Source organism: Aquarana catesbeiana, linkage group LG06, assembly GCF_042186555.1.
Source record: "Aquarana catesbeiana isolate 2022-GZ linkage group LG06, ASM4218655v1, whole genome shotgun sequence".
NCBI classification, from domain to species: domain Eukaryota; kingdom Metazoa; phylum Chordata; class Amphibia; order Anura; family Ranidae; genus Aquarana; species Aquarana catesbeiana.
In genome coordinates this window covers 54,968,762-54,981,427 of record NC_133329.1, presented here as the reverse complement: position 1 = coordinate 54,981,427, position 12,666 = coordinate 54,968,762, and the positions used below count along the sequence as shown (strand labels likewise).

The 12,666-nt window shown below is 41.9% G+C and overlaps 1 protein-coding gene across 1 annotated transcript in view; it reads right to left on the bottom strand.

Annotated features, from left to right (window-relative positions):
- The window catches only part of LOC141147568 (zymogen granule membrane protein 16-like), a 47,188-nt gene extending 41,101 nt beyond the window's left edge, over nt 1-6,087 (bottom strand). The window contains exons 1-3 of the mRNA XM_073634793.1: nt 6,000-6,087; nt 5,808-5,851; nt 5,356-5,488 (exon numbers count right to left, since the gene is read on the bottom strand). Coding sequence (XP_073490894.1) covers nt 5,356-5,488; nt 5,808-5,851; nt 6,000-6,040 — 218 coding nt within the window. The 5' untranslated portion in view covers nt 6,041-6,087. The remainder of the gene's footprint in view (nt 1-5,355; nt 5,489-5,807; nt 5,852-5,999) is intronic.
- Nucleotides 6,088-12,666: the final 6,579 nt, after the last annotated feature.

Below are 12,666 nucleotides of genomic sequence, written 5' to 3'. Positions count from 1 at the left end.
AGAAGGCATAAATTGGGACAAAATCTTAGGAGAAAAGAATACAGAGGAGAGATGGGTTTGCTTTAAGAGCATAATAAATAAGAGCATTAGCCAATACATCCTATTGGGTAATAAATTTAAAAGAGCGAACAAAAGTCCTGGATGGCTTAACTCCAATGTAAAAATGCATATAAAAGCAAAGGAGAAGGCCTTCAAAAAATACAAGGTTGAGGGATCATCATCAGCATTCAGACTTTATAAGGAATGCAACAAGAAATGTAAGGGTGCAATAAGGACGGCTAAGATATAACATGAAAGACACATAGCAGAGGAGAGCAAAAAAATCCCAAGAAATTCTTTAAGTATGTAAACAGTAAAAAAGGGAGGACAGACCATATTGGCCCCATAAAGAATGAGGAAGGACATCTGGATACAAAGGATGGAGAGATGGCGAAGGTATTGAATGTATTATTCTCCTCAGTCTTCACGAGGGAATCAGGGGGCTTCAGTAACCAAAAGTGCAGTGTTTATCCTCATGACAAATAAGATAAAAGGATTTCCGCGCTCACGGACTTAGGTGTGCAGCCTCCCCTTAGACAATCCTTCTAGAGGGTGGCTAATGGTATAGAGAATTTTTTACAAAAATAGGGGTAAGTGGCGCTACCTCTATTGGGGTATCTAATGTGAACAATTGTGCTAAATGTGTAATTAAGAGCACCCGCTCAAAAGAATAAAAATAAAAATAAAAATAAAAAACTTTTATGCATGAATGTGTCCCCACCTCTGTGTGAAAAGGGATCTAGTCTATAGAAGTCCCCTCTATGATTTGTGTAGTGAACCAATTAATTAATCATTACATACCAAGTGAGAGCTCATAGAGCCAAAAAGCATGTATTTAATACCCTCCATCCATCCAAAAACGTTTTATGTGGTGATGGGAGGTGTATTAAATGATAAAACAACACTCCATGTATTATGGGTATTAGTGAACACATAAAAAAACACATAAAAAAAACCTTAAGGATGTGAAGGTCCAAATTCCACATATGAAGAAAAAAATTATATATACAGATAGTTCCAGCAAAAAAATCTGTATGCAGTTCCAGCAAAAAAATATATAATAATATATATAAAGTTCCAGCAGAAAGGTGTATATATAATGTGTTCCAGCAGTGTTCTTTATAATTAGTGACTTTTGTGCAGGCAACCAGTTAATATCCAGTGACTTGCGGTGCTCCCCCTCAAGGATCCCCACTCACCAGCTCCCTGTACCCCTGCAGGGGTAGTAGGCATGTAGTGTTAAGCTCTGGTATGGTGTCCTAGATTCCAGTGAGGTTGTTCCTGGGTCCTCCCGCTCCAGACACAGAACCCATCCGTAGTATGGTAATCCACATAGGAAAGGAAACAGGGCTCCCGTAGTGTATTACGTTTTTTAAAAAATTACTTTATTAAAAAGTTAAATGCCCAACACTTCGGGCTAGTATATAAAAATAAAGTAAATTAAAAAACAAAGCCAAACATTCACACTGCGTATAGTGGTGTGCACAAAGAGAGCTCTCCGATCCCAGACCGTCAGCTGAGCGGCGTGCGCCTCAGCTGCGTTCCACACTCTCTTCCACTTCCGCGTGTGACGTAATCGCGTAGCTCCGCCTTACGCGTTTCGTCATCAACGTTGTCAAAGGCGTAGCTAGCGTACCTCATACTGAACTATATGTAGGCAAGCGGGCATACCGAGTTTCAACATTGCTCCTCCCATGGGCGGATTAATTGCGTAATTTACAGATCCTTTCCTAACGGGTTGGCTCAATGTGATTAAGGGTTTTTTTTAGAGATATTTATAAGTTATGAAACCTTATATCCCCGCTTACCATCATATGGGGCAAACATGTATATTAACACAATATGCTCTTATACAAGAATGATAGGGTTATTCCATATAATGTTATTTTTCCAGCTAATTCAAATTATTATTTTGGATATACCACTACCCTAGTCTATGCACCTGAATTGTAAAGTCATAGGGAAGGCCTGTACTATCATAGGGAGAGGCCCCTATAGGTAAAATTGTGTATTACCACTCCATATCCTAAGTGGTTACTAACATTCTAATTACTAGGGCTGTTTACAGAGTGGCCATACTAACATTCTAATTACTAGGGCTGTTTACAGAGTGGCCATATTATTAGATATCCTCACCAATCAGCCCTATCAATTTGTTCTTCCCCCGGTTAAGTTAATACCTGTATGTGTTAGACTAGGGGGTTGGTATTATCATATATCACCATTATATATCACCGCTCAGCTGACGGTCTGGAATCGGAGAGCTCTCTTTGTGCACACCACTATACGCAGTGTGAATGTTTGGCTTTGTTTTTTAATTTACTTTATTTTTATATACTAGCCCGAAGTGTTGGGCATTTAACTTTTTAATAAAGTAATTTTTAAAAAAACGTAATACACTACGGGAGCCCTGTTTCCTTTCCTATGTGGATTACCATACTACGAATGGGTTCTGTGTCTGGAGCGGGAGGACCCAGGAACAACCTCACTGGAATCTAGGACACCATACCAGAGCTTAACACTACATGCCTACTACCCCTGCAGGGGTACAGGGAGCTGGTGAGTGGGGATCCTTGAGGGGGAGCACCGCAAGTCACTGGATATTAACTGGTTGCCTGCACAAAAGTCACTAATTATAAAGAACACTGCTGGAATACCGTTGGAACACATTATATATACACCTTTCTGCTGGAACTTTATATATATTATTATATATTTTTTTGCTGGAACTGCATATAGACTTTTTTGCTGGAACTGTCTGTATATATAATTTTTTTCTTCATATGTGGAATTTGGACCTTCACGTCCTTAAGGTTTTTTTATGCGTTCACTAATACCCATAATACATGGAGTGTTGTTTTATCATTTAATACACCTCCCATCACCACATAAAAGGTTTTTGGATGGATGGAGGGTATTAAATACATGCTTTTTGGCTCTATGAGCTCTCACTTGGTATGTAATGATTAATTAATTGGTTCACTACACAAATCATAGAGGGGACTTCTATAGACTAGATCCCTTTTCACACAGAGGTGGGGACACATTCATGCATAAAAGTTTTTTATTTTTATTTTTATTTTTTTGAGCGGGTGCTCTTAATTACACATTTAGCACAATTGTTCACGTTAGATACCCCAATAGAGGTAGCGCCACTTACCCCTATTTTTGTAAAAAATTCTTTATCCTCATGACACAACACAGGAAGCACCTCCATGGTTAACAGAGGACAGAATTAAAATTAGACTTGAGAAACTTAACATTAATAAATCACCGGGACCAGATGGCTTGCACCCGAGGGTACTTAGGGAACTCAGTCAAGTAATTGCCAGACCATTGTTCCTAATTTTTACTGACAGTCTACTGACTGGAATGTTACCAGCTGATTGGAGAAAAGCCAATGTAGCACCAATATTTAAAAAGGGCCCAAAATACATCCCTGGGAATTACAGACCAGTTAGCCTAACATCAGTAGTATGTAAACTCTTTAAGGGGATGATAAGGAACTATATACAAGATTTTAGTAATGAGAACGGTATCATTAGCAGTAATCAGCATGGATTCATGAAGAATCGTTCTTGCCAAACCAATCTACTAACCTTCTATGAAGAGGTAAGTTGCATTCTAGATAAAGGAAGGCCCGTAGATGTGGTGTATCTGGATTTTGCAAAGCCATTTGACACAGTTCCCCATAAACGTTTACTGTACAAAATAAGGTCCGTTGGCATGGACCATAGGGTGAGTACATGGATTGAAAACTGGCTACAAGGTCGAGTTCAGAGGGTGGTGATAAATGGGGAATGCTCGGAATGGCCAGGAGTGGGTAATGGGGTCCCCCAGGGTTCTGTGCTGGGACCAATCCTATTTAATTTGTTCATAAATGATCTGGAGGATGGGATAAATAGCTCAATTTCTGTATTTGTGGACAATACTAAGCTAAGCAGGGCAATAACTTCTCCACAGGATGTGGAAACCTTGCAAGAAGATCTGAACAAATTAATGGGGTGGTGCAACTACATGGCAAATGAGGTTCAATGTAGAAAAATGTAAAATAATGCATTTGGGTGGCAAAAATATGAATGCAATCTATACACTGGGGGGGGGGGAACCTCTGGGGGAATCGAGGATGGAAAAGGACCTGGGGTCCTAGTAGATGATAGGCTCAGCAATGCCAAGCTGCTGCTAACAAAGCAAACAGAATATTGGCATGCATAAAAAAGGGGACCAACTCCAGAGATAAAACGATAATTCTCCCGCTCTACAAGACTCTGGTCCAGCCGCACCTGGAGTATGCTGTCCAGTTCTGGGCACCAGTCCTCAGGAAGGATGTACTGGAAATGGAGCGAGTACAAAGAAGGGCAACAAAGCTAATAAAGGGTCTGGAGGATCTTAGTTATGAGGAAAGGTTGCGAGCACTGAACTTATTCTCTCTGGAGAAGAGACGCTTGAGATGGGATATGATTTAAATATACAAATACTGTACTGGTGACCCCACAATAGGGATAAAACTTTTTCACAGAAGGTAGTTTAACAAGACTCGTGGCCACTCATTAAAATTAGAAGAAAAGAGGTTTAACCTTAAACTATGTAGAGGGTTCTTTACTGTAAGAGCGGCAAGGATGTGTAATTCCCTTCCACAGGCGGTGGTCTCAGCGGGGGGGGGGCATCGATAGCTTCAAGAAACTATTAGATAAGCACCCGAACGACCGCAACATACAGGGATATACAATGTAATACTGACATATAATCACACACATAGGTTGGACTTGTGTCTTTTTTCAACCTCACCTATGTAACTATGTAACATGCTGAATCTGGCAGCAGGTGACGGTGGTAAGTGACACGTGGCATCTGGTAGCAGGTGACAGTGATAAGTGACATGTTGCTCTGAGTCCTGTGCTGATAATTAATACAGGGCTCTTTACAGAGGGAATGATCACTTTTTTCATTTCCCTGCAAATCAGGAAGAAGAACAAATCGATCTGCAGTAAAAAGCAGCACACACAGGAAACATAGTTGTTTCCCACTGACACTCTTTCTATACACCTGGGGGGGGGCACAGTTTGCCATCTTCGCCCTGGGCACTGAAAGACCTTGTCCCGGCACTGCCCTGAGCATTTTGATTGGACAGATTTGGCTCCCACTGGATTCGGCATCTGAACTTCTTTGAAGTTTGTCTAACTCTGTTCTCTAAACCCGGAGCAGCTGAGCTCAGTGATAATAGAGAATAGGGACAGACACTGAGAATCCCCCCAATATACACATGTATTAGTATGAAGCTGATGAGAAAAGGAAAAACGGCGCCGTGTGTCTCACCCGGTGATGAAGAGACGGTTGTTACGAACTCTCAGGCCTGTGATTGGTCCATCCAGTTGGTTTCCAGACTGTGAAAATTGCTTTCCTCTCCCAATACCATATTCACGGGAGTACGAGGAGCTGCGCTGCTGAGCTGAGGAATAAAGGAGGCAAAACAGCTGTGACATCACTATTCTCTGTATATAATATATTACACAGGAGTGACATCACCACTCTCCAGATATAAGATATACTATAGAGGAGTGACATCACTATTCTCTGTATATAATAAATTATACAGGAGTGACATCACCACTCTCCAGATATAAGATATACTATAGAGGAGTGACATCACTATTCTCTGTATATAATATATTACACAGGAGCGACATCATCACTCTCCAGATATAAGAAGAGTGACATATGGTGACATGAGATGTGAATATATCAGATGAGAGAAGAGGATCTCTTACCTGCAGCGATGGCGCACACACTGACAAGGATCCACAGCAACATTCTGTCATAAAACAAAATTTACATTATTATATAATACATATGCAGCAGAGCATTGCACCTCAAATACTGCACATCACTATCCTTAATACTGAAAGTATTGCCCCTCAATTACTGCACAATACTGTCCCCAGTACTGCAGAGCATCGCACCTCAAATACTGTGTAGAATTGCCCTCAGTAGTGCAGAGCATTTTAGCTTCAATACTGCACAACACTATCTCTAATACTGCGTAGCACCACCCCCAGTCCTGCAGAGCATCGCACCTCAAACACCGCACAGCACCGCCCTCAGTCCTGCAGGGCATCACACCTCAAACGCCGCACAGCACCGCCCTCAGTCCTGCAGGGCATCACACCTCAAACACCGCACAGCACCGCCCCCAGTCCTGCAGAGCATCACACCTCAAACACCGCACAGCACCGCCCTCAGTCCTGCAGGGCATCACACCTCAAACGCCGCACAGCACCGCCCCCATTACGAAGAAGAAGAAAAAGACTGAGGTAATGCCAGGGGTTTTCTGGTACGACTTCTTGAAGTTTAGCACTTGGAGGCAAAAGTGCTTCTTTGCAAGCGGATCTCACAAGATTCATCACTGTAATTATGGGCTTTTAAAGTGAAGTTGTTGTTTTATTCATCTGAAACACTGAAAGCTCATTATACAGTTTTAATTAGCACTACACCATTTATTACATCAATTACTGTGCAATCCTCGCATGTTGTGTTAGCTGCTTTTACATTAATCTTTCCTATTTTTATGATTCCAGCGCAACAAAATTGTGTCCTTTCTATTCTGGGTCTATGCTAAGGAGCGAATGAGCGGAGCAAGTTGTTTTGGGGGGCAAAACCAATTTCCTTCAATGATATGTTCATCCCTGCTGAGCATTACACCCATCCATAATTATCAGTGGACTGTCCCTTTAAATCATCTTGTACAATGTTCATTTATCAGATCACTGCAGAATATTACTGCTCATGCAGATTATCTCATGCTCCATACAATACATTATACCCTGTGCTACATTTAGACATCACACCGCTCTAGGCAGGTTTCAATATTAACACCCTTTTGTACAAGCTCCGCCCCCTGCGTCATGAGATGAGTCCAATCAAATTTTATAATGCCCTCATGTTGTAAATCACTGCGCAAATTGTTGGCGCTATATAAATCTGGTATATTACTAAACAATAATAATAATGTGCTATTGGAGACATCATGGGGTCTGTCCCATATACAGAAATATTTGTTAAACTATAGAGACCACCAAATCAGAAAGAAAATATAGGTTTATGTTTCCTAAACTTCATTGAGTCTCCTGACTCCTCTCAGCACCCCCTTTCCCTGAACAGTTTACTGACTGAATGCAATCACAAATGTCCAAAATCAGCCAAAAAAGAGAAACAAAACATTTCAACTGCATATTTAAAGGATTTAGCTGTAGATATCATTTTTATTTTATTTTTTTCAGATATGTAAAATGGGGGCAAAATTGAATGTTATTATGAGGTTATTTACTCTCCATGTCAAATGATATTCATTTGTTAACAATAGAGTTTTAGGGGAACATATCACATTATGGCCACTACATGGAGCTGATGATCATAGTAAATAAGTATTTAAAGCCGAACTGCAGTCTGCTCACATAATTTGTAAAAATCTTTGCCATTCTGAAGCTTCCCCCCAACCACTTTGCATATTATTTTATATATATTGTGATTCTGTACTTGCCAAATATGCTGCAGAAATCTCCCTCCACTGAGTCTGACTGCAACCATTTTAATTGTGGGCAGCTGAAGCTGCTGCCTGTTCACTTCCTGTATTTACACAGAGGCACAGCTCCAGCTCTGAAGCTCTAATTGGTCCTCTTATGACTCATCCCCCCTCCCTTCTTTGAAAACTCCCTCTCTCTCTCTCTCTCTCTCTAGAGAGCTGTGCATGATGTCCTAAGCCTAGGCTAATGACCAGAGAAGAAACAGGAAATGTATAAGAGATTTACTGGCAGAAAAATAATGTTTTACTATCTAAGTCGGCTTCATCAGGAAAAGGACGAAGGCATTCAGGTATTAAAAATTAAAACCAATGACTTGTATAGAGCCTTAGGTGTATAAACAGAAAACAAAAAATTGAAATTAATTAACATATCACAATACACAGAGAAAAAAAATCAATTTTAACACGATATAGCATTGTAAGTGCATGATTCATGTTGGTATGAAATAATAAAATTTAAAAAAACCATAGAGGCCCTGTATAACTCAATCCCACATGCTAGAGGGGTTGGAGTTGTGCAGGACTTTCTCTGTGAACGTGACCTTGACTCTTGGAAATATAACGAATTTGTTATTGAGTTGTTGGAATTTATCTTATCACACAACGTTTTTGTATTTAAAGGTTCCCACTACCTCCAGGTGCAGGGTGTTGCTATGGGGGCCAAGTGTGCCCCCTCTTATGCAAACCTGTACCTGGGGGGGTGGGAATGTGACCTGTTTTCGGATGAGTCAAGGTCGGTGGATATTGGTCAAATTATTTCATGGCATCGTTACATCGACAATGTATTCATGGTATGGGCAGGATCAAAAGAAAACTTGCAAAAATTCTTGGAAAGTCTACAAGTGAATACATACAGTGGAGATGGAAAGTATTCAGACCCCCTTAAATTTTTCACTATTTGTTATATTGCAGCCATTTGCTAAAATCATTTAAGTTCATTTTTTTCCTCATTAATGTACACACAGCACCCCATATTGACAGAAAAACACAGAATTGTTGACATTTTTGCAGATTTATTGAAAAAGAAAAACTGAAATATCACATGGTCCTAAGTATTCAGACCCTTTGCTCAGTATTTAGTAGAAGCCCCTTTTGATCTAATACAGCCATGAGTCTTTTTGGGAAAGATGCAACAAGTTTTCACACCTGGATTTGGGGATCCTCTGCCATTCCTCCTCGCAGATCCTCTCCAGTTCTGTCAGGTTGGATGGTAAACGTTGGTGGACAGCCATTTTTAGGTCTCTCCAGAGATGCTCAATTGGGTTTAAAGTGGGATTCCGTCCTAAAAAAAAAAATAATTGAAGTCAGCAGCTACTAACACTGTAGCTGCTGACTTTAAATAAGTACTTACCTGTCCTGGGTGCCTGCGATTTCGGCCGCCCGAGGCCGACCCGTCCCTCGGCTCCCGGCACCACCATCCTAGGAAAGGGAAACAGGCAGTGGAGCCTTGCGGCTTCACTGCCAGTTTCCTACTGCGCATGCGAGAGCGGCGCGGAGCTCCGTTCTGTGAATGGCCCCGTGGTGTTCTGGGAACACACACAGTTCCCAGAAGACAACGGGGCCGCTCACCGAGGAGAAGAACTCACCGCGGAATAGGAAGAGGCAGATTAGGAAGACTGCCTAGCAACAAGGGTTTAGGTAAGTTTAATTTTTTTTTTTTTCAGATTTTTTTTTTCTTTTTTTTAGGATTTTTGGCGATTTTTTTTTTTTCAGGGTGGTCCTCCACTTTAAGTCAGAGCTCTGGCTGGGTCATTCAAGAACAGTCACGGAGTTGTTGTGAAGCCACTACTTCGTTATTTTAGCTGTGTGCTTAGGGTCATTGTCTTGTTGGAAGGTAAACCTTCGGTCCAGTCTGAGGTCCTGAGCACTCTGGAGAAGGTTTTCGTCCAGGATATCCCTGTACTTGGCCGCTTTCATTTTTCCCTCAATTGCAACCAGTCGTCCTGTCCCTGCAGCTGAAAACCATCCCCACAGCATTATGCTGCCACCACCATACTTCACTGTTGGGACTGTATTGGACAGGTGATGAGCAGTGCCTGGTTTTCTCCACACATACCGCTTAGAATTAAGGCCAAAAAGTTCTATCTTGGTCTCATCAGACCAAAGAATCTTATTTCTCACCATCTTGGAGTCCTTCGGGTGTTTTTTAGCAAACTCCATGCGGGCTTTCATGTGTCTTGCACTGAGGAGAGGCTTCCGTCGGGCCACTCTGCCATAAAGCCCCAACTAGTGGAGGGCTGCAGTGATGGTTGACTTTTTACAAATTTCTCCCATCTCCTGACTGCATCTTTGGAGCTCAGCCACAGTGATCTTTGGGTTCTTCTTTACCTCTCTCACCAAGGCTCTTCTCCCCCGATAGCTCAGTTTGGCTGGACGGCCAGCTCTAGGAAGGGTTCTGGTCGTCCCAAACATCTTCTATTTAAGGATTATGGAGGCCACTGTGCTCTTAGGAACCTTAAGTGCAGCAGATATTTTTTTGTAACCTTGGCCAGATCTGTGCCTTGCCACCATTCTGTCTCTGAGCTCTTCAGGCAGTTCCTTTGACCTCATGATTCTCATTTGCTCTGACATGCACTGTGAGCTGTAAGGTCTTATATAGACAGGTGTGTGGCTTTCCTAATCAAGTCCAATCAGTATAATCAAACACAGCTGGACTCAAATGAAGGTGTAGAACCATCTCAAGGATGATCAGAAGAAATGGACAGCACCTGAGTTAAATATATGAGTGTCACAGCAAAGGGTCTGAATACTTAGGACCATGTGATATTTCAGTTTTTCTTTGATAATAAATCTGCAAAAATGTCAACAATTCTGTGTTTTTCTGTCAATATGGGGTGCTGTGTGTACATTAATGAGGAAAAAAATGAACTTAAATGGTTTTAGCAAATGGCTGCAATATAACAAAGAGTGAAAAATTTAAGGGGGTCTGAATACTTTCCATCTCCACTGTATAATTTAAAATTCACATACACATTTGACCAATCAAGAATAACCTTTCTGGATGTGGAAATCTTTACAGACGATACAGGGATGATTTGTTCTACCCTGTTTAGGAAACCATCGGCGGGAAATAGTTTGCTACACGCTAGTAGTTTGCATCCTGAAAAACTGATCAAAAGCATACCGTACAGTCAATTCTTAAGACTTAAACGTAACTGCATACATGATGCAGATTTTCAAAGGGAAGCCAATGCTTTACGCAATCGCCTTTTGATTAGGGGTTATAGCAGCACATGCCTAAGGAAAGCGTTCAATCGAGTGAAAAATCTTAATTGACATAGGCTGCTGTACAAACCTAGGCAAGACAAATCCTCTACATCAACGCGAATCATTACGAAATATAACTGACAACATGCTAAGATACGCAAAATGTATAACAAATACTGGTATCTATTGACCGCTGATCAAAAAGTCTGTAAATTTATTAAACCTCATCCAGAAATAACCTATAGGAGATCCCGTTCACTTACAGACACTCTGGTTACTAGCCACTACAGCAGTACAAATATTGTTAAAAAAAAGTCCCCCGGGACTTACCCATGCGCAAATGTAACTTTTGCCGATTTATCACTGCAGGAAGGAGCATTGAGCTCCCCAACGGAAATCTATGGACTCCAAAACACAGAACCAACCATCAGTCGGTTGGCTCTGTGTATTTAATGCAATGCCATTGTGGAGCCTTTTACGTGGGTAAAACAAAGCGCCCACTGTTTTGTAGAATCAGGGACCATGTATCCCTGATTTTGAAACATAAAATGGAGACATCCATAAGCCGCCATGTGGGATTGTATCATAACTTGAATCTCAAGTCAATTGGCTTTTTCAGCCTTGAACATCTACCTCAACATGAACGTGGAGGGGACAGCTGGAGACCAGGTGGATCTACACGCTACAGGCCATCCGCTCTCCAGGTTTGAACGAGGGGATTAGTTACAAGACTTTTCTGTGAATTTTGTCCCCCCCCCTTTTTTTTTTCTTGGGAGCAGCCATGTTTGCATCTTGAGCCCTCCTGACCACAGTTTCTCTGTCATTCATGGTTTTTCTTTTCCTTTATGCCATCTTTTTGGGTCCTCTGGTGATCCTGTGTGCCTGTGCCCTGGCATTGGCCTAGCTGCTACCTACTAGATGGTGTTGTTGGCCACTCACCCGCCGGGTAGCAAATGGAAACATAAATTATCAAATGATACATGTGATACAATTGTGTATAGATTTTGATCACTTGTCTACTTTGATTGAGTATTGATAAATGGAAAGTATATGCATGGCCTTGTTGGGTTCGGATGTTATTTTGAGGGGTTGGTGGGTGGGTTTTGGGTTTTTGTTTTTTCTGTCACATTGTTCCTCTGCTGGGGCCTGTCCTGTCCCTGTCTTTTGACTCCCGTACAGACGCCCAAGGGTGTGCATTGGGAGTAGTAATGCACCCGTATGGGTGACACTGTCCCGATGCATGCCCGCCCCGAGGTGCATTTTCTTTCACGGCATCCCAGCTGTATATTACATCTGCAGGACAGCTTTCCTGTCCTGCACTGTCTGCAGGGTCCATCTTTCACCCTGCTAGACGGAAACCAGATGCGGTCATCTTTTCCGGTTTTCGGATGTCAGTCTGTGCTGCATGCACCTCCTCCTTTGCGTCCGCGGGGCGTCAGTGCGGCGTGACATCACACGCCTGCTTTGGCACCACGGGGGGGGATATTTTAACCTCAGATTGCGCAGATGCATGTTGACACAACCCGGGAGCTCATGGTACTTGACAGCGGGGTTTTTGTAAGGTAATTTTTTCATTTTGGCTCTGTGACTGCCTGTGTTCCCACTTGGAAATCTGAAGGATTCCATATTGATCCTGATACACTCTTTATGTTGCAGAGATCGCCTCCAGCCTTCTTTCCTTTTTGGCAATTTGGCTTTGTGCCTCTCTGCCACCCCCATGCATTTTCTCATTTTTTGTGCCTATTGAGGACAGGATTAGCTTAAGCATCAGTCATTATGAGGTGAGAATACCTCTTATTCTATATACACTTTTTGCAATATGAGATGGGGGTTGGGTGTTT